A 26,822-nucleotide genomic window follows, 5' to 3' on the forward strand; every position below is an offset into this window, starting at 1 on the left:
AAACTGTTTCCTTTTCTAAAGGTTTCTTGAAGGAAAAAATATATATAGGGCTTTGGTAGGTATTAAGCAATTTGTCAGTAAGATAAATAGTCTTGGATGTCAACTTAATACAGAGAAATGTCCAGAAGAACAATTCAAGAATACTTCCAGGTTGAAATTTTTTCTCCAGTGGCAGTTAAATTTGACAAAGCCCCAGACAAGGAAATGTCTAAGGTTGTTAAATTTCTCCCAAAAAAACAGGTACTAAATGAGGAAGCCTTATAATATTAGAAAATCAGCCTTAGGTTTCAAAACAGCCTTAGGTTTGAAAAGTTCTGTGTACTGGGACACTTTTAGTGTTTTAGAACTTTTAGATACTGAATTAATCCACACCTTATCTACAACCATGAGTCCAAATCATGCTAGATATTCAAAGAGTTAAGTGAAACAACAATATGCTGACCGCAAACTTTTTGGAAAGCCCCAAATAAGAAATACATAACATAATTTAATTCAGGTAACAGTGCATTAAAATTAAATTTTACCTTGGATTACCTAATTAAATGTTTTAAATCATATGTGGTAAATCTAGACACAGTGCCACCTTTAGGGAAAGCAGAATTGTTGGGGGAAGATGAGGATGGAATTGCATGTTTGCTGAAACAGAAGCTAAGAATATCACTTCTGTAACAGAATTTCTTGCAAGAAAATGATTTAAAAACAGACATATTTCAGCAAGCATTTATAAATATTTCTTAAAAACAAGATTTTGGGAAAAAAATGGAATTTTTGAAAGATTTTAGAAAAAAATAGGTACTATTTTTGGACATTATTTATCACTGACATCTGCTCAAAATTTACTATAAAATTGTACAATCTGGTCAGAGATTTAGAAAGGTGAACAAGCAGTATTTAGGACACTGTCTGCCACAAAAATGGGGCTCAAGGATCGTACTTCAATTCTGGATCATGCAAGAAATAGAAATACCACAATCAAAGGCCAGTTCTATAAGAAATCAAGAATCATGAATGTGTCACCAAACTGAGAATCAAAGCCCCATCTGGCTAACAAGTTTGAACTAATGCTAAAATACGTTTTGTGTTTTTGGTTTTTTTAAAGGAGGGAAGGAGAAGGGAGAGAAGGGAACTAACATTTACTTAGACCTCCCCACTGCCAGACAGAACTTAAATCTAAGCTTCATAATAAAATTTAAATTAATTTTTATCCTTTTATTATATGTGAGGAAACCAAATGCTCCTCAAACCTGAATAAAATGGAATGAAATAATCTGTTAGATTATTATAAATCTAAGATTTGAATTCAAGGTTTCTCAATGGCAAATCCATGCTCTTTATTTCAACAGTGGTCCTCAGACTTTGTAATGATAATAAAATGGAAACTAATACATACTGAGAATTTGCTATGTGTGCAATACTATTCCATGCATTTTAAGCACATTAATGCACATTATAGTCTCAAAAACCTAAGTGATACGTTAACATTATCTCCAGGGTTTAACTTGCCTAGAAATATTCAGCTAGGGTTGCCTGGGTGGCTCAGTGAGCTAAGCATCTGCCTTTGGCTCAGGTCATGATCCCAGGGTCCTGGGATCAAGTCCTACATTAGCTCCTTCCTAGGGCAGGGGGTGGGACGAGGAGCCTGCTTCTCCCTCAGCCTGTTGCTCTCTCTGCTTTTGCGCTCGCTCGCGCTCTCTTTCTCTGACAAATAAATAAATAAAATCTTAGGGGGGAATAAAAGAAAAGAAAAGAAACATTCAGTTAGTAAGCAGAGATGGGATTGAGACTCTACATTCTGGCTCCTAAAACGAAGGATCTTAACTGCACACAATGCCTCCTCATGAAACTTTAATCATGTCTTTCTGAAGTAGTATAAAGTGACAGGTTCAGGACAAAACCCAAATCTCCCTATTTTTGTAAATAAAGTTTTATAGGACTCCAGCTATGCTCATTTGTTATGTTTTATAGCTGCTTTCTTACAACTTCTAACTTGGTTGTATTGCAATGTAGACATTATGGCCAGAACTTTACAGAAAAAAAGTTAGCTGATCCCTAATGAAGACCATGGATAACAAAACATTTGTATATTTTTGAGGGAAGTGAATCAAATCTTTCTTAATTTTTCATTTTTTAAAAATTCCTCTTCTCTTATTTACAAAGATGTCTAATAAAAGAGAAGACAAATAGATCTATTTGTTCTCACACCTATTTGTCATAAAGATAATTTAAGTAATTTTGATTTTATTAGTAGCTACTCCTCAAAAACACAACAAAGATTCATCTATTTAAAACTATATACGAAGTAGTAAACATCTGTATTTCTATTAGTAAATTTATACTAAGATAAAGGCAATAGTTTTCTCAGGTTTTTATTTTCATTAAAGTTAAAATGAAATACTTAAGGAATAACTGCCCTCCATCTAAATGAGTCACTAGATGCTAAAACACTTTTGATCATCTGTAAAACTTTAAGGTTGGTATTTCTTCCAAGCAACTGCATTATGTTATCTAAATGTGTAACGCCTCAGATTGTTTTTCGGAGTCCATAGTCTCTCATGGTTCACTTCCCCTTCCAATTTCCCCCAACTCCCTTCTCCTCTCTAACTCCCCTTGTCCTCCATGCTATTTGTTATGCTCCACAAATAAGCGAAAAACAATCTGAGGGTTTTGAAGCGGCTGGAGGGGGGGGTGTGGGAGGTTGGGGGAACCAGGTGGTGGGTACTAGAGAGGGCACAGAATGCATGGAGCACTGGGTGTGGTGCAAAAACAAGGAATACTGTTATGCTGAAAATAAAAAGTAAATAAATAAATAAATAAATGTGTAACGCCATCTTTTATATACTCAGTGATTAAAAATAGGCATTTTCACTGTAATTAAATATGCCTTTGTTTCTGATTTGCAAACAAAAACAAAACACAATTTCAGTAAAAATGTGTCTCAGAGGAACACAATGGCAGGCTTTCCACAGTACCATTTGCTTAAGTGGCTCTCTGCTCTCCGCCCCCCGACCAAGAAGTGTTGAACGCTCAGAGCATCCCCTGGAGATTCTGCAGGGTGTTATCTGCTGTGTATCTGCAATGTTGCAGCCTGAAATTCTTGATGCCAGATTTAGCCCATCAAATTGCATAATAGTATGTGAGTTGTATTACAACTGAGACATTAATGCTGGATTCATGAAGAAAAAAAGAAAGACATGCATAGCAAAACCGTATTAGTGGTTATTTGATTAATTACTGAATATGATTATAACACAACCACAGTGTTCAGGTATAATGAGGCTGGCATTTGTTGTTAAAACTGTGGGTTCCAATTTTGGGGGTTTGTTTGTTTGTTTTTAAGTAAGCAATAAAATAGTACACATGATTAACAGATAATATAACTACACACACCAGGAAAGAATTCCCTGGCTGGTGGGCTTTCTCACCTTGATCCCACTTCATTTTGAAGCTGACATCAAATAAGTATCACAAGACACACTGATCACAAAGAAGTAGCCAACATATTTCTGTAATTTTTACAGGCAGAGATATATATAGCTAAATAATGTTGTAAAGGATGGGACTAGTGGACAGGGAGCCATTCAGGGTATGAATAATTTGGAAAGACCGATTTTTTTTAATGCAACATTAAACACATATAAGAAAATATTATGAGTTTATAACGATTTCAAAAGAAACACATTAGGAAATATAGTGCTAATATAATAAATGATACCTACAAAGTCCTGTCATACTCTCCTTACCTGTACATATTTACCCCTCTCCTACTCACTAACTCTACATAGGTAATCTATCTTGATTATGCTTAATATACCCATATTTCTTTTTGTGACTTTAGTATATATTAGTATATTAGTATGATATATATACACACACACACACACAAGTATAATGCATATATATGTATTCTTTAGTAATATTTCACTTTGCATATTTTTGAACTCCATATTCTGCATGAACTTATCTGTGATTTGTTTTTTATGCTCAAAATACTCTTTGTGCAACATAATAATATATGAACATTAAGTATTTTATTACATGAATATATTATACCCAGAGGGAGAGTAGTAATACACAAGCATTCTGGAAAAATGCTTAAGGAATGATTTTAAACATTCACTTACTTAGTAATTCCATTTTTGGAAAAGACCAGATTTTCACGAAGAGATTAGCATCTTGCCCAAAGTCACACAAGAGAACCAATATTAAAATATGAGAAGTCTTTTCCTGTACAGACTAGTATACTGTCATCACTATGCTACATTGCCTCTGCAGTGTATTAACCTTAAGTAATACTGAAAGTTTTTAAAAGAAAAATAATACCTCAATATGGAGAGTATTCAGGTAAAATGAACTTTGTTTTGAATGGTTTATTGTTCACAAAAATGAATTGTTTATCATTCTTATTAGTTCAATAAAATTTACAATATCCTTCCAAAACTAAACATGTCTTACTTTAAAAAATACATATATATATATAATTTAATAATATGTATAATTATGGATCAATCTATCTACATACTATCTATCTATATCTACATATGTATCTATATATATAGATAGATATATATATATAGGGAGAGAGAGATTTTCAGGGTGGGTAGAAGGAGAGACAGAGAATCTTAAACAGGCTCCGTGACCAGCATGGAGCCCAACCAGGAATTCCATCTCGCAACCCTGAGATCATGACCTGAGCTAAAATCAAGAGTTGGATGCACAATCGACTGAGCTACCCAGGTTCTCCATTTTAAAATACATTTTGAAATTCTCTCAGGACATGTATTATTCAAAGACCAATGCCTTGTAAATAAATGAACCAATAACTTAACAACTGAGAACCAGGTGGAAATGGTTACTATTTCTATCCTAGGTTGTTGTTTTATAAACGAACACTTTGAATAGGTCATTTTACATATCAAAATTTGTAATGCTTATGTAATATACTTTTGGAATTAGTGGATTTCCAGAATCCAATGATTGTTCATCTTTTCTTTTCTTGTCATACTTACTTCTCAGCACCATTCCTCAGGCTGGCATTCTTTTTTTTTTTTCAAAGATTTTTATTTATTTATTTGACAGACAGATCACAAGTAGGCAGAGAGGCAGGCAGAGAGAGAGAGAGGAGGAAGCAGGCTCCCCACTGAGCAAAGAGCCCGATGTGGGGCTCGATTCCAGGATCCTGGGATCATGACCTGAGCTGAAGGCAGAGGCTTTAACCCACTGAGCCACCCAGGTGCCCTCAGGCTGGCATTCTTAAAGCCATGTTTTCTCTTGGCTTCTTGACATTACACTCTTAGTATTCTTTCCATCTTACTGGACACTCTTTTTCTTGATTTTTCTCATCATTAAATACTGGAGCATCCTGCTGTGGTCTCAGTTACAAGTGCTCTTTTTTTTTTATAGTTTTAAACAGAATCTAAGTAATCGTGAATATTCAATCTATGTATGTCTAGCCCGAATCTTTCTGGGTTTGTAAATGTTAACTTGAATTTCTACTTGACACATGTCCTAGCATGTCTAAATAAACACCTCAATCTTAACCTGGCCAAAACAGAACTCTTGTTTCCTTCCTTTCTCACACAGGTTACTTCTCTTCTACTAGTCCCAGTCTCAGGAGGTGGCAAGAACAGGCCCATTACTCAAATTAAAATTGTCAGTTATCCTTGCTTTTCTCTTTTCATCACCACCCAATTCCAATTCACAACAATTATTATTTTTTTTAAATATTTTATTTATTTATTTGACAGAGAGAGAGAGATCACAAGCAGGCAGGCAGAGAGGAGGAAGCAGGCTCCCTGCTGAGCAGAGAGCCCGATGTGGGGCTCGATCCCAGGACCCTGAGATCATGACCTTAGCTGAAGGCAGAGGCTTAGCCCTCTGGGCCACCCAGGTGCCCCAAGAAATCTCTCATATTTGTCACCTGGTTTGACATTCATTAATAATCACACAAGCAAAATAATTACAGTAGCTCTTGTTCATGGATACTTTCCCTATACTCTACCTGTGATGACCTATTATATATATTTTATTGTTTAATTGTCCAAGTAACTCTATGGGATGGTTAGTAAAGTTACATGTGATGAGAGCGAGACTCAAAAACCTTCATCAACTTGTAGCAGCTCTTAAGTGGCAGAAGTGAGAACCACCCCTAGATCTTCATGATTTCAGACACCGGTGATTTTTACCAATCTAATATACTTCCTCCAGTGGGACTTTGTTAATGAAATGGAGCTGGGAATTAGGAAATAATTTTTCTCTCCCTACTCTAATCTCTCCTAAAGGGCTGTTGAAAGTTAAGGTTACTTAAATAACAGAAGAGCCATGAAATTATACTTTTCCCCTTCTTATCTATTTTCCATATCAGGTTTTATAGCCTCATAAAAAGCCGGGCCTCACAGAAGCAGAACATTCTTATTCAGAAACCTATCCATTCTCAGTGAATCTAAGATATGCCATTTTCTACGTTAGAGATTTCTTCAAGGAGTATAGAATGGATCCTTTGCTTTGTATGAATATTGTGTCGTATTGTTTTTTTAATTTAAATTACTCTAAAATGAGAAAATTAAGCTTTCATACAACTTGTAAGAATTGACACTAGTGCCCTAACTTCATCTGCATGATAAATGGTCATGCTTCATTTACAGGTCTTGCAAAGGAAGGACAGAGATTGCACAAAATGGAACCACTAACAATGGAGCTATCAGTAATGTGATGACATTCCACGTCTTGTCACATTAAGTGTGTAATCTGATGAACTCTGATAAAAATATAAGCCTATGCAACAACTATACCAATCCAGATGTAAACAGTTTTTATTACTGTAGAAATTTATTTATTAGATGTAGAACTATTCTGAAATATAGAAAGGCAGTGCTGAAGAATACCCAGTTGAGCCAGACAAACAGTATCCTGTTGAAGGTTTTAGAGTATGTCTCACAGATCCTCTCAACCAAATAATTAAAATGTTAAAAGCTTAAAGGGGTTGTTCATCAACTACTTCAAGTTAAAGAAGGGCTTATTTTGAAGATATTTGTAAATGTGGCTTTTGTCTAATGGAATACCTAATGGAATGGATGAATCTCTAATAAGAGCCACAAGAAATCTAAAAGTAATTTAAGAGAATTCTATTCATAGAAACACTCTGCAATTGGACATAAATGGACAGAAAGAGTGCAAAATGAAAAGAGGCCTCTGGAAATCTCATCTACAAGCACACAGAAGAGTAAGATAACTATTCAGAAGTAAACATGTGCTAACTTCATTAAAAAAAAAGGGGGGGGGGAATGACTTGGAGGGAAGAACCAAGAGTACAAAAGACAAAACTAAAAGCTGTGAAGAACCATTTCCAGGGTTTAAGTCTGAAACAAGAAACTGCTAACCTATGCATTAGTTTACAGGTCTTTAAGAGGAGAACTGAACTTGGGTTGCTATACTTAAGCCTTATCTACAACTCTGCAAGCTTTATATGATGAGATTCTAATACTCTAACAGAATGATACTTTGGGTGGCCTTTGGAGGGGTAAGTGTACTTTGCACTGTGAGGGATCCATCATTGGGGGCCAAAAGGTATATTATGGTAGCTTTGGATAGCAAAGGCCACAACATTTTTTCACCTCCTGGTACCCAGACCTTTGTATAGTGCCCTCCCACACTAACAAGTCTATTCTTTATTTCCAATAAATTTCACAAAAGTGATGATATGTTACTTCAGAGACTAAGGTACAAAAGTCCTTGCTCAAAAAAAAAAAAAAAAAAAAAAAAAAAGGCACTGCTCATTTTGTGTCATTCCATTCCATTTCTCTTGGATTGTACACTCCTGGGAAGCCATTTACCATGTTGCCTACACAGTGAGAAGAGAAACAGTCTCTGGCCACCAGCAGTGAAGAACTGAACCCTCTGAACAATAGGATATGAAGGAGCTAGGAAGTGAATCCTCAAATATAGTCGAACTTCCATATGACTGCATCCGTGGCTGACATTTTGAGTGCAACCTCATAACAGGCCTTCAGCCAGAACGGTAGATAAGCTGCCCTCAAAGTCCTGACCACAGAAACCATAACAAACCTTTGTTGTTTTCATGCACTAGGTAATTTTCTATAGAGCAACACATAATTTTATTGCAACCTTTTATTTTTGTATCCCTGAGCCAGGCTAATCTCACATTTCATTATTCCTGCTAGGTTTATTACTAACTTCTTAATAGATTTCCTAGGGATGTAAATACAAACAACCATGTAATCTACTGATAGAGGTAGTTTTACATTTTCTTTCTAATATTTAAGGTTTTTAATGCTTTTTCTTGCCTTATTTCTAGCTAGGACTTTAACACAATGCTAATTAAAAGTGGTGAGAGTGGGCATCTTACCTTGCTAATAATATCAGGGAGAAGTTTCACTTTGTACTATTTTTGTACTTCACTTTGTATAATTAAATATGATTGTTAACTAGGAATAAAAGTTCCCTTCTATTACTAATGTACTTAGAATTTTATTTTGACCCATAAATTGGTGTTCAATGTTTTCCAAATATGCTTTCTACATGTATTAATATAATCACGTACTTTTTTCTTTTAGTTCATTAATATTGTGAACTACATCAATTAGTTTTAGAATGTTAAACAAACCTTGTACTCCTGTAATGAAACCAACTAAGTCATTGTTTATTTATATGTTCCTCAATTTCATTTAATAATTTTTAAAATATTGCATATCTATATTTATAAAGGGAATTTTTCTGTAATTTCCTTTTACTTGTAAAGATTTTGCCAGATTTTTGTAATAGGTTTATGCTGGCCATATCTAACATGCTGAGAAACACACTCTATTCCTGTATTTCCTCATTTTTTTTTTGGCATAACATTTTTCTTAATATTTTCTTAAATATTTTATGGAATTCAGGACTGAAACTACTGGACTTAATATTTTTAAAATAATAAAATCTATTTCTTTAATAGAAATTGGACTTTGCAGACTTTTACTTTCTTCTTATGTAACTTTGAAAAGCTAGATTTTTGTTAAGCAATTTGTGCTTTTCATCTACATTGTTATATTTATTGTCAAACTGTTGTTAATAGTATTCCCTTGTCTTCTTTCAATGTCTTTAGAATTAGTACTGATTATTCCTGCCTCGATTCATTGATGACATTAGAAATTTGTGTTTCTAATTTTTTTTTTATTCTTCCTCAGCCTTTTTTTTTAAAAACTTCTCAAAAATAATTGGGTTAATAAATTTCCTATTTCTATTATCTCTTTTCAATTTTATTAAGTTTGTTCTTAATGTTTCTTTCTATTTCTTCCTTTAGGTTTAATTTGCCCTTCTAGTTTCTTAAAGAAGAAACTTAGATTATCAATTATAGCACTTTCTTCCTTTAAGTACAACTTTAAAACTATGAACTTCTTCTAAGCATGGTTTCAACTATATACCACAAATGTGTTATATTATCAACATCATTATCATCTCACTTGAAACACTTTAAAATTCCCCTCAAAGTTTTCAAATTGACCCATTAGGTATATAGTAATTTGTTGTTTAATTTCCAATATTTGATGTTTCTCTAGTTAATCATTTCTGACTCCTATTTAATTTCATTTTTCATATATATATATATATATATATATATATATATATATATAATCTACATTTCAAATTTATTGAGACTTTTTTATGACCTTGCATATACTCTGTCTTGGTGATGTTCCACATGGATTTGAAAAGATTGTATAATTCTATTATTAATTGCAATAATCTATAAATCTCAGTGGGGTTAAAGAACTTGATGATGTTTAAATCTTCTGAAAATTTTCTGATTTTCATGTGTAATTGTTTTATCAATTCTGAGAGAACAGTTAAAATTATCTATGATGTGAATTTGTCCATTTCTTCATTTAGTTTTGTCAGATTTTTGTAACATATATTTATAAGCTACATAAATAGGCCATCCACGTGTATAATTATGTTTTCCTGATGAACTGACTCTTTCATCAGTATGAAACACAGGCCTTTGATTCTGGTAATACATCTTATATTTATATCTATTTGACAGTGCAGCCATTCATTTTCTTGTGTTTGCAGTTTTAATGGCACATCTTTTTTCAATTTTTACTTTAAACACATTTTTTGAGCAAGCACAAATAAACATAAAGTAGACAGCAGAAACTTGCGATTTTGTTATTTTGAAAAAATAAATATAAAAAGAAGTCTAATTATTAGAGTGCTATCTACATTTACATGGCTAACTGCTTGCTTTTGGTAAATTTCCTTACTTTATGACTATTCACTGTTGCCTTCCTCCCATCTGTAATTGTCCATTGCTGGAGTTGGGATTCTATAGGCTTTTCATTTGCTCTTGATATGTGCGGATAGAAAAGATGTCAGTTATAAAATCACTGAAATCATTTTACTGAAATGTGTTTAAAAAAAAAAAAACTCTTAAATGCCCACTGAATAATGACGAATAGTGAAGTTCATTATATAAATATGTGACTTATATTTAAAATAAAAAAAATTAGAAAAATACCTTTGAAAATTTTCCATTATTATTTTTGGAGATAATAAAATTCAACAGTTTGAACTATTAGGTTGTTGTGACAAAAGAAAGGAAAATAGGTAAGAACTCTACCACCAATTACAAACCTAAATATTTATGGCTTTGTAAATTATACTGACTCTTACATAAATGGTATTCTGATCTTCACTAATCTAGCTATATTATGAGAATAGACTCATCTCACAGCATTAACTATTTTTTTCTTGTTATTTATCTAACTTTCTTTCTTTCTTTCTTTTTTAATGCCATATAATTCAGGAAATTTGCTAGGTACATTCCCAGTTCTTGTCTGTTAAATATAAATTAAAAAGGCATGGATAGTAGTGGGGGATTACAAACAACCTTAGATAAATGTTCTTATTAGCTGTTATCTTTCTAGAAATTGTACTACTCATCTTACCTGAAATCTCTTCCCAGTAGTCTTCTCAGTTAGTTACTACAGTATAAACAAACTTCATGAGAGAGTGACAAAAGAGAACAGAACAAACTAAAAAGAAAGAGAACAGAAACTTTCTCTGTAGACATTAAACATTCTCTTCTTATACCGTTAATAGAATTATGTGGAAAAAATAACAAAAAAGGAAGAAATAAAATGACATAGTTTTCCCCTTGCTACAGTGACTTTTATCACTAATGCTGAAGAATAAAGTGACAATAAAATTTCTAAGGGCACAAATTCAGTCTTTTTTTTTTTTTTCAAATAAAAGAGTTAACATTTTCAGAGCTGTTGGAAATATGCATGTGCATTTTAATAATTGCAAGTGATCTTCAAAAAGGGAGAACAAAATTAAAAGTATGCGATTCCACTCAAATTATCCACATTTAAACCACCTCAAAATTAAAATTTAATACAACAGAACACCACTGGGAAAAATCTTAAGTAGGAGCATTTTTTAACGTGATATACTAAACTCATTAATTCCTTTTCATTTAAAAAATCAAATAAATAATCAAATCCAAAAAACTGGGTCTTTCTTAAAGTTAAAAAATAATCTGCGTATAAAAGTGGGACTGCCATGCGACATAAAAAAGTAACTGAGGGGCGCCTGGGTGGCTCAGTGGGTTAAAGCCTCTGCCTTCGGCTCAGGTCATGATCTCAGGGTCCTGGGATCAAGCCCCACATCGGGCTCTCTGCTCAGCAGGGAGCCTGCTTCCTCCTCTCTCTCTGCCTGCCTCTCTGCCTACTTGTAATCTCTGTCAAATAAATAAATAAAATCTAAAAAAAAAAATTTAGAGTTAAAAAAAAAAAAGTAACTGAGAAGTAAATTGCTGTTTGAAAATTCCTGGCTTAGAGAACACTTTTTAAAGTTTGTTTATTTAAGTAATCTCTACATTTAACATGGAGCTCAAATCCCAACCCTGAGATCAAGAGTTGCATACTCCATTAACTGAGCCAGCCAGGCGCCCCAAGAATATTTAAATAAACAACTTTCTTTAAAGGCATCTATTATCAAGACTAGAACAGTTGTCTATGCTAATCATATCATAATATTGCTTTTCTTGTTGACAATAAAGAGTAAGACCCCCCACTCTCTGGATGGGCTTAGCAAACAAGTAATTATTACTCATTATACATGAGCTTTAAAAATCAATTCTATTCAGTTTCTTCAAATATTCTTTAATGAATAAAAACAGATGGAAGTACAAAAACAATCTCAATATATTCAGGACCCTGACTCCATAGTGAGTATCACTGAATATTTTTAAAATTAAATTTAAATATTAAATATTTTTAAAATTAAGTACCCTAAGAAAGCCTTTGACACTTCCTGTCTGTTCTTCCTACTTCCCTTTTACTTGTTGATTTTTTAATTAAAACTCAGACCAAGGGAGCGGCTCTAGCTGAACAGTTGAACACTACGGACTTTGAGATTAGTATCTTTCAATATAACAGTTGTTATTAAGCTTGCTTTGTTCAAAGAGATTTGGGCTGCATGTTAAGCCAAAGGTCAGGGAGATTTGACAAGTGCAGCAAAACACTTACATTTCAGTATAGAAACCACATAGTCATAAATATAGTGCAGTCTTAAATATTTAACAGGCTTACCAAAAATTAAAGCCCTAATTTGTAGTTTTTGTCAATTCCTATGGCATAAAACTCCTGTGTGGCTGATTTCAAGCTACCAAAATGACATATATGTATCTAAAATTGGAAAATTTACACAGCAGCCCTTATATAATATTTCCACATATAGATCCAATAGATGTAAATAGTTAATAGTAGAATATAGTAAAATAAATAGGAAACAATGGGTTTTGAGTATTGATTACCCTTCTAAAAATATAATGTGTTTCATTATAAGTGTATATAATTTAGTTTTTATGTCTGACATAAAAACTATATAAAGACTATGTTAGTTTTATAACTGACAGTTCATAAAATTCCTGAAATTCTAACAGTGATCAAATATAAAAGCACTACTCCTGCATACTACTATTTAGATACTAGACCCAAAACCACCCCAGCAATATAACTGGTATAGAATGCAGATATCTCTTCCAGTTTTTACATTAACAGCTGATAAGAACACATGACTGAATGCTCCCAATAGTCTATGGTATGTATTCTCTTAAATTCTCTTCTCACTTCCTGATTCCATTCTAGCCTCTAGTGGTAGCTGCTAGCATTATTATTATTATCACTGAAGTGTTAGAAAAGCAAATTATTAGAGATCATCTTTGTAAGGGAACCATAATACTACTCATTCTAAATATTTATATTTTTCTGTTCTCACATTATTTATTATCATCTCCTATCAATTACTACGAATCAATTGAACAATAATGGGATACAGTAAAAAGTCACTAACTTTGGAGTCAGAAATCCCAGGCTGTTGTCTTGAATTCACACAACTAGTAGACAAAGTCATTTAAAATTTCTGACCTCTCACTTTATATGTCTGAAATAACATTAATATGTACACTGCTTATAGAAATCCCCAAAGAAAACAGTTGTAAATATAAAAATAAACCCACAGCATACTTAAATCCTAAAGAATGGCTGATTACTTGGCATAAAGAGGAAATAATCCACTATGCATTCTCCTAACTAACTCATCATCTGAGCACAGACTGTAGGAGGACAACTGTATTCAGTGGGCAAATCAGTCAGTCACTCAGATTAGATCTCACTAGACTGATTGTTAACTGGGACAAAAATGATTAATACTACTTTTATGGTATCATATAAATAAAGGATCAATATCATTAAAATGAAATCCATTTAGGGCACCTGGGTGGCTCAGTCAGCTGAGAATCGAAATCTTAATTTTTGGTTAGGGTCATAATCTCAGGGTCATGGGACTGGGCCTGGCGCTGGGTGTGTTGACTGCTTAGGATGCTCTCTCTGCCTATTCCTGTGCCCCTCCTTCCTCCTCTCTCTCACTCTCTTAAAAAAAAAAAAGAAGTCCATTTAATAGGTCTCTCAATATCTTTGTAACAACATATAAACAAACATAGGTTAAAAGCTGATGCCCATTTCTCTTTAACCAACTTTGCCCAGATTTGGTGTCAATTTATTCTTTTTCAATTCCTTCACAGAATCTTAGAATTTTAGAGCTGAAGAGTACCTTATAAACTGGAGCTCCACATCCTTCATTTGACAAATGAGAAAATCTAAGCTGCAAGAGGATACTTGACCCCTGCCCAGTGCCATGCAATTAATTATTAACACAGGAGGGACTAACAGTCTGAAGACTCCACTGTCTACCAGCACTGAAAGACGTTAATCTTAAGAGTAAACCATTACCTCTTGAAGAACTCTCTTCATCTTCAATAATAACGTCTTGACGGCTGTGCAGTCCTGTAACATCAGTCTGAAGGGCAAAGAATCGAGGCCTCCATTTTCTTCCACACCTTGCAGGGGCCAGTCTGCAGATGGACTGCTGGGCATTCGGCTGATATGGGAGCACCTGACTTCCTGATCAATGTCTTTTGTTAATTTCAGGGAAAGATTCCTAACAAGAAAAAAAAATCACAATGTAGCATATTTAGAGAAGTATTTTCCAAACTGTTGATCAATGTCAGGAGTGAGCTAGAAAAAATTCCTTGTGACTGGCATTTCCTCTTACTAGTCTTTGAAAATTCTGATACCCTTTTGTCAAAACTATGAAATAAGTCAATTGTATTTTTAGTAGTAAGATTCAACAATAATCACTACTTTAGAATGTGATTTTCTTCCCTTCTGGGAATTTCATTTATACATGATAACAGTATGTTTATACTTTCTTAAATTAATTCTTTTTAAGATGTTGAAAGTCAACAGAAATCACCAAAAGAGAAATTTCATATATTTTCTAAAGATGTTTAAAAATTAATTGGAAATAAAAGATTAAGAAACCAAAAATTAAGATAAAATAATTTTGTTAATTATGTTAAATTACTAAAGCAATCAATAGCCATTTTTGGAATTAAGAAAGACTTGCATGCATAAGATTTTCTGTGAAAATAGTAAAATAAGTGGAAGATGCATAACTTTATATGTAATTAGTCTGTTTATCAAACAATCATTAAATTTTTAGCAGAGTAATGTGTGGAAAAACATACCCATATATTTACCCTATTCTAGTTGATAATCAACAATTATTTGAAAATAACTGCATTTTGGAAATCCTCTAACATGGCTTATATTGATAATATATGTAAAAGTAAAGATACTAAGGTCAACAATTTTCCAAATGTGCAGATCAGGAATCTAAAAATAGTGCAAAAGAGGAGCTTATGGAAATAGCCTTTTTCACTGAGTTTTTCTGAATTTGTTTCCATTTCTTAAAGCCAAGGGGCCTATACAATGAAGACAATTAACATGATAGCATAGCTCAGGCTATTTATGAAAAAATAGTTTAGGACTTGTGCTCAATTTGAAGAGCTTTTATGTATATTATTTACTGAATTATATGACAAGGTCACTTAGCAACCTAAATTGGAAAAAAAAAAAAATAGAGTAGCCTTCTAGCTTGCCACCAAGACTAGGAAAAGATACCAGTAAGAAATATACCCTCAGTTAGTTTTATTCAATTCTGATTATTCATAATAGTAGATTAACTTTTTAAAGATTTAATTTATTTATTTGAGAGAAAGAGAGAGAGAGAGAGAATGTGTGAATGGTGGGGCATGGGTGGAGGGGAAGAGAATCCCATGCAGACTCTGTGCAGAGCCTGAGTCTGAGCTAGATATTCGGACCCATGAAATCATGGCATGACCAAAATTGCAAGTCTGATGCTTAACCAACTGAGTCACCCAGGTGCCCCCACAACAGTACAATTAATTTTTTAAAGTATCAGATAATTAGTAAGTAAAACACTTCCGGATTACACTAAATTGTTCACTTGATCTTCACAGATACATTCATTGATCACAACTGTTGTTTGAAATGGTAAGACAGTAATTACTGTCTTCATTTTGTATTTATAATAAAATACTAAATAGTAATAGGGATGCTTGGGTGGCACAGTTGGTTAAGCCACCGACTCTTGGTTTTGGCTCAGGTCACGATTTTAGGGTGGGAGACTGAGCCCTGCACTGTGCTCCATGCTCAGCTAGGAGTCCGCTTCTTCTCTTCCTCTCCCTCCACACTCATTCACGCTTGCTCTCTCTCTAAAATGAATGAATCAATCTTTAAAAAAATAGTAACAGCTAAAAATTTTTGAGGGCTTACTTATAGGCCAAATACTGTGTTAATCATTCCATGCGTGTAATTCATTGAAACTCTGCAAGTCCAAGAGGTAGATGTAATAAATATCTTAATCTTACATGATGAAACTGAGGCCCAGATAAGTAACTTATCTCAGAGTTAAAAAGCTAGTAAGAATTAGACTTGGGATGAATCAATCTAGACACTCTTGCAAGGCTTTTGTTTTCCTACTAAACACATAATGAGCCTATATATAATAATGCTTAATTCATCTCAGGTGGTCTTATAAGGACTTTTACATGTTAAAACAGTTAATACAACTCTTTTAGGTAGTATTATTATCATCCCCATTTCATAGTTGAGGAAGTTTAATATGGAGAGGTTAAGTAACATGCAGATGGTCATATAGCAAAGAATGGACAGAGCTGAGATTTGAATACAGACAAGGCAAGCTCAAAGCCACTACATGAGTCTGTATGTCATGTGAAAAAAAAGCAAATAATCCAGGAACTAAAAACAAAAAGCCAAAAAGATAAAAACAAATGAAACACCCTACAATTACATAAAGAATCATTTATATTTTCACTTTTACAATATATTTTATGTAATATGACATTCATCTTAATTATGCACAACTTGTGAACTATGCAATCATTCAAAAGGGTTTCCATTTTATTTTAGTGTCTTCTGTCCTATTTTCTCCAAGACTGATTAAGAATAAAATGGAATATAAAAATTAGATTTCACAGTATATGTAATAGTTTATTTAAGATAGAACTTTTAAAGATTTATCAGGTTTTAGTTGTGAACTACCCTGGTGTCTGGCTCATAAAAGGTTGACTTGGTAAATTATACAACCGAAATTGAAAAAATGAATATAATAATGAGTGAATGAATAAAACATTTTAATAATCAATGCACTATATCTCTCATTTGTATACATAAATTTTTATGCAAGGTAAATTGCTATGCATTGCAGGTCTGCTACCCACAGTTCAAAATTTCCTAGCACTCTTACAATAAAGTAATTAAGCTAACATTTTTATAATTACTTTTAGTTAGATTGCTACTTCTTTGGACCTGTTTGTCCAATCATAAATCTAAACATCAGTGAAGACTGACAAACGTTTCAGAAACCATAAAGGTGTAAAGTTCTATGACTAACTTTAGGAGTTTACTGAGGTTCTGTGGATTATAGCTTAACATTTACAAATATAAGAAGCATTGTAATTTTCAGATAGTTAAGAATGGACTATATACAGAAATGCTTGGAAGATAAATCAACCATTTGTTTTATAATTCAAAAAACTGAATGCATTTCTTAATTCCAACAAGGGAGAATGAATGGCATGTTTTTCACAATTACAGAAAATATCCATATTGTATCCAGCAGAGGAATGGTGGCTTAAGTTGCCAAGCTTAAGAGGAAACAGTCACTGACCTCAAGAGGCTCACCACAGCTATTAACTTTTAATGAGTGATACCAAAAAATGTATTAGTTACAGTTGAACCTTGCACACCATAGATTGAACTCTGTGGATCCACTTATGTGTGGGCTGTTTTCAATAATTACAGTACAATATATAAATGTTTTATCTCCTGTGATTTTCTTCGTAACATTTTCTTTTCCCCAGCTTACTTTATTGTAAGAATACAGTAGATAATATACATAACATACAAAGTATATATTAATTGACTGTTACTGGTAATGTTTCCATTCAATCTTAGGCAATTAGTAATTAATTTTGGGGGGGAATCAAAAGTTATACACAGATTCTTGACTGTGCAGGGTGTCAGTGCCTGCAACTCCTGGGTTGTGTAAGGGTCAACTGTAACATTCTTTTGCACATGAAAAATGAATATTTTTACCTCAAAACATTTTATTTGTATGTGAAAAATAGCTGCAAGACCACTGTAATCAAAATCATTCTTAATTAGGTTGAGGTACGTAGTGAAGTGGGCCATTAAAAAGGACTACTACTCAGTTGCGTAGGTTAGCACAGCCATCCTGTTGTATGTATGTGACCATTATATTTCTGACTGATAAGTCCCTGAGGCTTACAACTTTTAAATATTTTAAATATCAATCTTTTTAACAACAGACTTTCATTGGGCCAAAAATACCCAAGTGTCTCTGGGTAAATTCATCTAAAAAAAAAAAAAAAATCCCTGTAGTTGACCAAAAAAAAAAAAAAAGAGAGAGAAAAGCTCTGCTATGAAGCCACAGTTTCCCCTCTCACAGGCCACTCATAAGGCCATGAGGAGAAAGCTAGGTTCAGGTACTCCCCTGTTCCTGCATTAGTAGGGATACTAGACAATATAATCTGTGCACTTTGGGACATACTCTCTGTCTGCCAATGCTCTGAATTATTATAGTTTCAGAAAAGTGAACAAATGGGCATTGTATCAAAAAAGTCAGACAGTCCCTTCACTTGGCCAAAAAAACCCAGCAGAGGTTGGGGGTGGATACTGAGGCCTGATACAGCAGTTCATTAATCACCGTAACTAATATAAACAAACAACAACAACATAGTAATCTCCACCAAACACATTTATTTACAGTTCACCCTCTCTGTGTCAACTTCATGAATCTTCAGTAGAACTCAGTAATTTTTACACATGCCTTGTTGCTCATGAATGTTGTTCATCTTTTTTTTTTTAAAGATTTATTTATTTATTTATTTGACAGAAATCACAAGTAGGCAGAGAGGCAGGCAGAGAGAGAGGAGGAAGCAGGCTCCCTGTTGAGCAGAAAGCCCGATGTGGGGCTCGAACCCAGGACCTGGGATCATGACCTGAGCCGAAGGCAGCAGCTTAACCCACTGAGCCACCCAGGCGCCCCTGTTGTTCATCTTTATAAATTAAAATTTAACACTTAGCTTTTCCACAGCAAAGGAAGCCATCAACAAAATGAAAGGCAACCTACTGAACAGGAGACTAGATTGCAAATGATATATCCAATAAGATATATCCTATCTAATAAGGAATTAATATCCAAAATACATAAAGAACTTATAAAATTCAAACCCCCCCCAAAAAAAGTCAATTAAAAAATGGGCCAAGGGGGTGCCTGGGTGGCTCAGTGGGTTAAAGCCTCTACTTTCTGCTCAGGTCATGATCCCTGGGTCCTGGGATCAAGCCCATCTGGCTCTCTGCTCAGCAGGGAGCCTGCTTCTTCCTTTCTCTCTGCCTGCCTCTCTGCCTACTTGTGATCTGTGTCTGTCAAATAAATAAATAAAATCTTTAAAAAAAAAAATGGGCCAAGGACCTAAATAAGCATTTTTCTCAAAAAGACAGATGACAGACACATGAAAAAATACCCAATATCACACATCATCAGGGAAATGCAAATCAAAAGATGTCACCTTACACCTATCATAATGGCTAAAAGCAAAAAGACAAAAAATAACAAGTGTTGGCAAGATGTAGAGATAAAGGAGTGCTTATATACTGCTGTAAAGAATGTAAATTAGTGTAGCCACTGTAGGTAATAGTATGGTGGTTCCTCAAAATATCAGAAATAGAAATAGCATGGATGCAGTAATTCCACTACTGGGTATTTACCCAAATAAAACAAAAACACTAATTCAAAAAGACATTTGTACTGTTGTGTTTATTACAGCATTATTTACAATAGCCAAGACATGGAAGCAACCTAAGTGTCTATCAATAGATAAATGGATAGAGAAGATTTGTATTTGTATATAATGGAATATTTGTATATTTGTATTTGTATTTGTATATAATGGTATTTGTATATAATGGTATTTGTATATAATGGAATATTTGTATGTAATGGTATTTGTATATAATGGAATATTACCCAGGAATAAAAGAGAATGAAATCTTGTTATTTGTGCCAACATGGATGGACCTAGAGGGTATTATGCTAAGTGAAAGAAGTCAGAAGGAGCAAGATAAATATCATGTGATTTCACTTACATGTGGAATTAAAAAAAAAATCAAACAGAAAAACAAAAAACATAAATAGCAGAAATAAATAATATAGAGAACTGGTGGTTGCCAAAGTAGGGGGATGATGGAGGAATGGACAAAATGGGTGAAGGGGAATGGAAGGTACAGGATCACAGTCATGGAATGAATAATGAGTGATGGGGATGAAATATACGGCATTAGGAATATGGTCAGTGGTACTGTGATAGCACTGTAGGGTGACAGAAGGTGAGCACAGCATAATGCATACAGTTGTCAAATCACTGTTGTACACCTGAAACTAATGTAATATTGTGTGTCAACTATATTTCAATAATTAATTAGTGAATTAATTAATTTAAAAAAATTCACCTCAATAAAAAAGCACTAGACTCTGTGTTCCAGACAAAACAAATAAAAAGAGAGAAGAAAAGAGAGAGAAATCAAATCATTTTGTCAGCAATGAAAATTAAGCTATTCAGATAAAGAGAACATGGAATCAATCTGTATTTCTTACAACTGCACCAAATCTATAGTCATCTCAAAATAAAAAGTTTATTTAAAAAATTACCAACATTTAGATAAAGTTGAAACTTACGGGCCTTTCTCATCTTGTAAATACCACAAAAATGAAGGTTTTGAGTAAGATTAACGGCACAGGTCATAAATGTTCTATTAAAAGTATTCTTGAAAGTTTCAACTGTAGAAACTTGAGTTTGAACTGGCACTTTAAACATTTAACTAAAACTACTACAGAAATTCACTTTATACTTTTGTCACTGGAATTCTTTGTGTGAAAGGAATTTTCTATCAAGCTAGTTCAAAAGTTCTGCTGCAATTCTATTTTCACTATGACAGCCAAGTTTAATAAGAAAATATTTATCTTGACATAAACTTAAGTGTGATTAAAGGAGTTTTCTTCACTAGGGAGAGAAAACAAAAGATTATTTTCATGATTTTTTTTTCTTTTAGTTATAAGGAGCACTATCAGTTTGATAGTGAGAAATTTTACTTCCACCCACATCATTTGAAAACTTCCCAATATAATGTCCAAATGACTAACAAAATACAAGATCATGTCATTTGCAAAGAATTGATGCTCTTAGCTGTCATAGGAGCTATTCCTTATTTAGTGCACTGACACCCTTCATTATAGCAAATGTCTATGGCCATAGGGATCTCAATGATTTACACTTTATAATGTGGCTGTGATTTCCGTAGCCGATTTCCAAGGAATGGAAAATAAAAGTGCTCTCTATTTGCCCACCATAATAAATAAGCATATGTATACATCTGCCTTTGAAATCTTCATTAAGTAGATCTGCAGAAAATAATACTTTCTAAAAACTTAACTTTTGGAAACTGATTTTTATTTAATTTGCATTTAAAAAACGGCTGGGTTATCTATGGTGAAATAAATTTCAGCTTGAATAATTCTAAGACAGGCACAAAGATACAAATCTACATTAACAGATTGACTTTCCAGAACTAAAAACTGTTTGAGAAACTAACTACAAAAAGGCTATTGCTGATAAATAAGCCATTCTTCTCAAATTTCCTTTCAAAATATATTGTTGATCTGAAAGTGTCATTTTAGGGGAAAAAAAACCTGTATGTCAAGTTGTCTTATGGTTGGATATTTAGCTGTATTACTGGAAGGGATAGAACCAGCACCCATCCCTCCACAGTAGTAATAGTAGAGTGGTTATAATAACTTTTTAACATTTAACATTCAGATGTAAATTTACATTTGAGAAGGACTTCACTACTACCTGAAGTGATGGGTAGAAAAAAGCAAGATATAGAGAAAGGCAAGCTTAAAATACACATACCTTAACATAACCAGCAAGGTCCTCCATAATGTAGCAACTGTCTGCCTCACCATACCTTATTTTATAACAACTTGTCTCCTTGTTTTTCAAGCTTCAATTACACTGGCTCATTTGGGCTCTGAAATGTGCCCGACTTCATCCTGCCTCAGAAACTTTGTATATGTTTTTCCATCTGCATGAAAAAGTGTTGCTTATCCTTGTACCTTGAGATCTCTCATTACATATAACAGTTCTTAAAGAAACCACCTTTGCATCTCTCCAAATGTACACAAGTTCCTCAACTCTAGGCTAAGCCTTCTTTTGTAGCACTTATCACAATGCGTTAAAACATTAACTTGAAGAGACCTCGGAGAACACAGTGGATTGAGCTAAACTACACTCCACCTCTGTGTCAAATACGAAGAGATACTGGATCAGTTATGAGCGCATTTATTTTTAAACATATTACAGTGCAGGAGGGAAAGACAGAAAAATCTCCAGATGCCAAAAGGGCAAAATTAAAACAGCAATAATTATATGAGTTACCACTGTAGTGGTTTTAGAAGGTTGAACTTGGATGCAGTCTGCAAAAACAGCAGCTGCAGTTTTGATGCTGGTGCAGATTTAGGGGAGTATCTGCCAGTAACAAAGAAGTCTTACAGTACTGGGAGACAAGAGAGTTCCAAACTTAAAAAAAAAAAAGAAGCGCAAATATCAATCTGATCTACTTTAAAAATAACTCCCAGCTAGAACACTCTTCTTTCTTTAAAGGAAGATCATAAAATACAGATCCTCAGAAATAAGTAATCCATGATGTCTGGCAACTATTCAAATGAATAGACATGCAATGAAGAAAAACGGGAGACAAAAACAATTCACAGACATTATGAGATGACTCTTGTGTTGAAATGATCAGACATGGATTTTAAGCAGCTATGATCATATCAATGTTCAAAGCCTTTGAAGAAAAAGTTGACATAACAAATAAATACATGGTTGATCTCATCAGGGAAATGAAAACTATTAAAAAAGAACGAAAATGGAAATTCTAGAATCAACTGATGCAGTTTCTGAAAGGAAAAAATTATTTTATGTATTTTATATATATTCTATATATTCATATATACATATGGCAGACATTGTAGGTTGTCTGCCCACTATTCATTCACACCTCCTTCCTTCTTTAAATTAGAACCAAGGAAAAAAAAAATAAACCTCCCCAACTTATTTAAATGCTGGCTCTATTATGGCTTCAGGAAATGACAGAAAGACTGGTGGGGTGCTTCCTCTCTAGTAAAAAGAGACACAGGAAAATACAGCCATCCTTCCTTTGGATATTATTTTGACTTGATGTACTTTTTAAAACTACTGGTGGATTCTGCATAGGAAGTGACTCAACTGTGAAAAAACTGAAGAGAAAAAATTGGGGGTAGACCTGGCTGCCTGATAATGTCATTGTTTCTTCGAATCAACCAACACTGAAGACTTGCTACCTGTAAATTTCTTGTTGGACAGGGTAACATATTTTTTGACTATTTAATGAAACTGGAGTTAGGTTTTTCTTTTACTTGAAGCTGAAATCATTCTAACTAGTGTAACAGATTCCTAAGAACATTAAACCTAGAAATAACAGTGAGATTACATAATCACTTGAGTAAGTTTCTGTTTAATAACTATAATTGGGGCTCACATGTTCCAAGGAAGAAGAAACAATACTTACCTTTCTCATTCATTAATGTATCCACCAACCTTTATTGTACAATTATATGTAATATTCATACCAAATAAATAATTACCATACTAGAAAAAGCATTATGGGACATCTAGTTTAACATTCACATTTAAAAAAGAAGTTCAAGCCTGAAGTAATTTTCTAAGTGCCACACACTGGAAGGTGGAGAACTCGGGTCTCCTGATTTCTAGTCCAGTGCTCTTTTCTTCATACTGCATCATCCTTTTTTTTTTTTTTTAAGATTTTATTTATTTATTTGATAGACAGAGATTATAAGCAGTCAGAGAGGCAAGCAGAGAGAGAGGAGGAAGCAGGTTCCCCACTGAGCAGAGAGCCCAATGTGGGGTTTGATCCCAGAACCCTGAGACCATGACCTGAGCCAAAGGCAGAGGCTTTAACCCACTGAGCCACCCAGGCGCCCCTGCATCATCTTTTAATAGTATAAATTTCAGATATGTCTACATTTATCTCTTCTAAGCTGTATGCTGGAATAGTGAAATATTAAGTTACAGTCTTAGGGAATGATATTAAATAGTAAAAACTCTACTTCTACAGAAAAGTTTTCATTTCCTTCTCCAAAATTTTAGAGAAAGTAAATGTTTCATGAGTGCGAACCTGCTCATACCAAGTGTGAAAGTACGTTTACAAAGAAAAGTCTGACTTGATCATCTATGTTTAGTACCTTTCCTTCATGCCATTGATGTCATTCACATTTCTCCCTTTCATTCTCTACTTCTGTTTTTACATGTGATTTAAGATCCATCTTAAAAAGCATTTCACACTATTAAAAAAATTTTGAATTAATGCATGTAGAGTTAAGTAGAGACTTGCCTATTGTGAACTTCTTCCTTTTTAAAATAAACTTCTTTTCAACAATAAGAGTCATATTTTTAGTGTGGTAGTATCAATAATTTGAGTATTATTTTTAGACATTGAAATCACATTATTGACAATAATTTAATTTCCAATGCTATTTGTTGCCTGCCCTATTTCCTTCAATATCAGGATAATAAGCCACAAAAATACAATGTCTTGCTTCAGATCCATATCATGAAGGGATCTGATTAATCTTTTGGAACCAAACCAGCACCATAAAATGCATTTTATTTCATTATCACGGAAAATAGTTAGAACCTACTGTTATTGTTTTAAGAGCTTGTATTTTAAAATTCTCCATTTTTGACCATTTTAGGAGAGCATGTAACTCTTTTTTAAATATAGTTTAAAGGGAAATTTTAAAAATATGTTACAATATATTCACTTTTGAAAATTTATGTTATATAAAAATTTCTTGGGGCGCCTGGGTGGCTCAGTGTGTTAAAGCCTCTGCCTTCGGCTCGGGTCATGATCCCAGGGTCCTGGGATCGAGCCCTGCATCTGGCTCTCTGCTCAGCAGGGAGACTGCTTCCTCCTCTCTCTCTGCCTGCCTCTCTGCCTACTTGTGATCTCCGTCTGTCAAATAAATAAATAAAATCTTTTAAAAAAAAAATGTGCTATGCCTTCTTTAAAAAAAAAAGAATTTCTTAAAAACAAAATTAGAGAATGCCTCTAATTTATCTCTAGATACCTAAGCAACCTTTATAAAATGCAGTATTTTATAAATATAAGCAGCTGGGGTTGATTACAATGTATTAACATAGGCTATAAAGTTGTCTCTAAGTACATATTTTTTTAAAGATTTTATTTATTTATTTGACAGAGAGAGATCACAAGTAGGTAGACAGGCAGGCAGAGAGAGAGAGGAGAAAGCAGGCTCCCTGCCAAGCAGAGAGCCCGATGCGGGACTCGATCCCAGGACCCTGAAATCATGACCTGAGCCGAAGGCAGAGGCTCAACCCACTTAGCCATCCAGGCGCCCCTCTAAGTAAATTTTTATTGAATATCTAACATTAATGATATGTTAAAAGTTATACAACCTACAGGCAACTATCTAGTTTTCAAAGATTGTTCTATGCCCTTCACCTTTCAAAAATATTAGAGATCTGGCGATCTCAGTGTGATAAGTGACAGTCGTGAAAATATAATCTAGGAAGTCATGTTCTCAAACAGAAAATCAATTCTTGCTCTGTAGCTTGGCATAAAGGCAATACCTAAAATTATTGACATAATACATACTGGTTAGGAAACTATAAAACTTTCAATACTTTCAAAGCTAAAAGAGTAAAAGATAATGACTTTGAGTAAATTTTAGAGCCATAGAATGTTATCAATTTGAGAAAGATTAATAAAAGCCTATATTAATCTTATCAGCTAAATTCTCCATATTCCATTCTTGAGGTAACAAAAGGCATTGTGATGATCTATACCCAATTTCAACTAGAAAAATAAGATTTCCTATATGATACAAAATCAAGTATTCTCGTATCTTGACAGACCCACTCACACATACCCAGAAATGATGTGGGTTACTTTTAAATACATTAATTCCAGGGCTAAATCTCTAGCCCCCTGTTTCATAATCTCATTTTGCTGTGTCACCCATTTAGACTTTGCAAGACAAAACATGAAGCACAATAGCAGAATAGATTAAACATACCTTCTTATGTTCACTGTCCATAATTTTTCCAGTATATATGTGACATTTGATACAGCAAGGCTAATATAAATCTCTCTTTTAAAACTGGATTATGCCCACCCCTCTCCTAGAATGCCATCTTCAATCCTTCCTCCTACTTCAGGCTCTAGAGTTGCCTCTTTGCTAGTAACACTACAGAAGGTGGAGACCCTCTTTTAGTGATCACTTTATTTCCAAATGCCTTGCATCAAGCAGTCTCTCAATAGGCATTTGTTAAATTAACCACTATTTGCTGAATGAATTACTTAGTACATGGTCATCTTACATGAACTAAACACATGTACTAAGAATTCTACATTATTAACCCTAAGCAACAGGTTTACGCATCACAATTTCCCATGAAGTACTTTTCAGATTTATCTTTGGAACCTTCCCAAGGCAAAACTGTTCAAGGTTGTAAAAATATTCTGGGCCAGTGGATTAGGGGTTAGACAGAGACAGGAGAAATTAACATCAAGTAGAATAAAAACAGTAACAGTGAAGGAAGTACCACTACTAATAAAGAAAACTAAGATGGAATATGAGTCTAGACCTCAAGTGGATGCACAAAGAGAAAGCGTAGGTGGGAACTGTCATGGTTTCTGGGTTTAAATCTA

General features: G+C 33.8%; 1 protein-coding gene across 4 annotated transcripts in view; it reads right to left on the reverse strand.

The window, feature by feature from the left end:
* Positions 1-26,822, reverse strand: part of LOC111153705 (coiled-coil serine rich protein 1) — a 1,387,597-nt gene that overhangs the window by 907,620 nt on the left and 453,155 nt on the right. For all 4 annotated transcript variants that reach the window (XM_022512866.1, XM_022512892.1, XM_022512883.1 and 1 more), the window contains exon 6: positions 14,292-14,499. In XM_022512866.1, coding sequence (XP_022368574.1) covers positions 14,292-14,499 — 208 coding nt within the window. The remainder of the gene's footprint in view (positions 1-14,291; positions 14,500-26,822) is intronic.

The sequence above is a fragment of the Enhydra lutris genome, unplaced genomic scaffold (assembly GCF_002288905.1).
Source record: "Enhydra lutris kenyoni isolate GAN:26980312 unplaced genomic scaffold, ASM228890v2 scaffoldscaffold3, whole genome shotgun sequence".
NCBI classification, from domain to species: domain Eukaryota; kingdom Metazoa; phylum Chordata; class Mammalia; order Carnivora; family Mustelidae; genus Enhydra; species Enhydra lutris.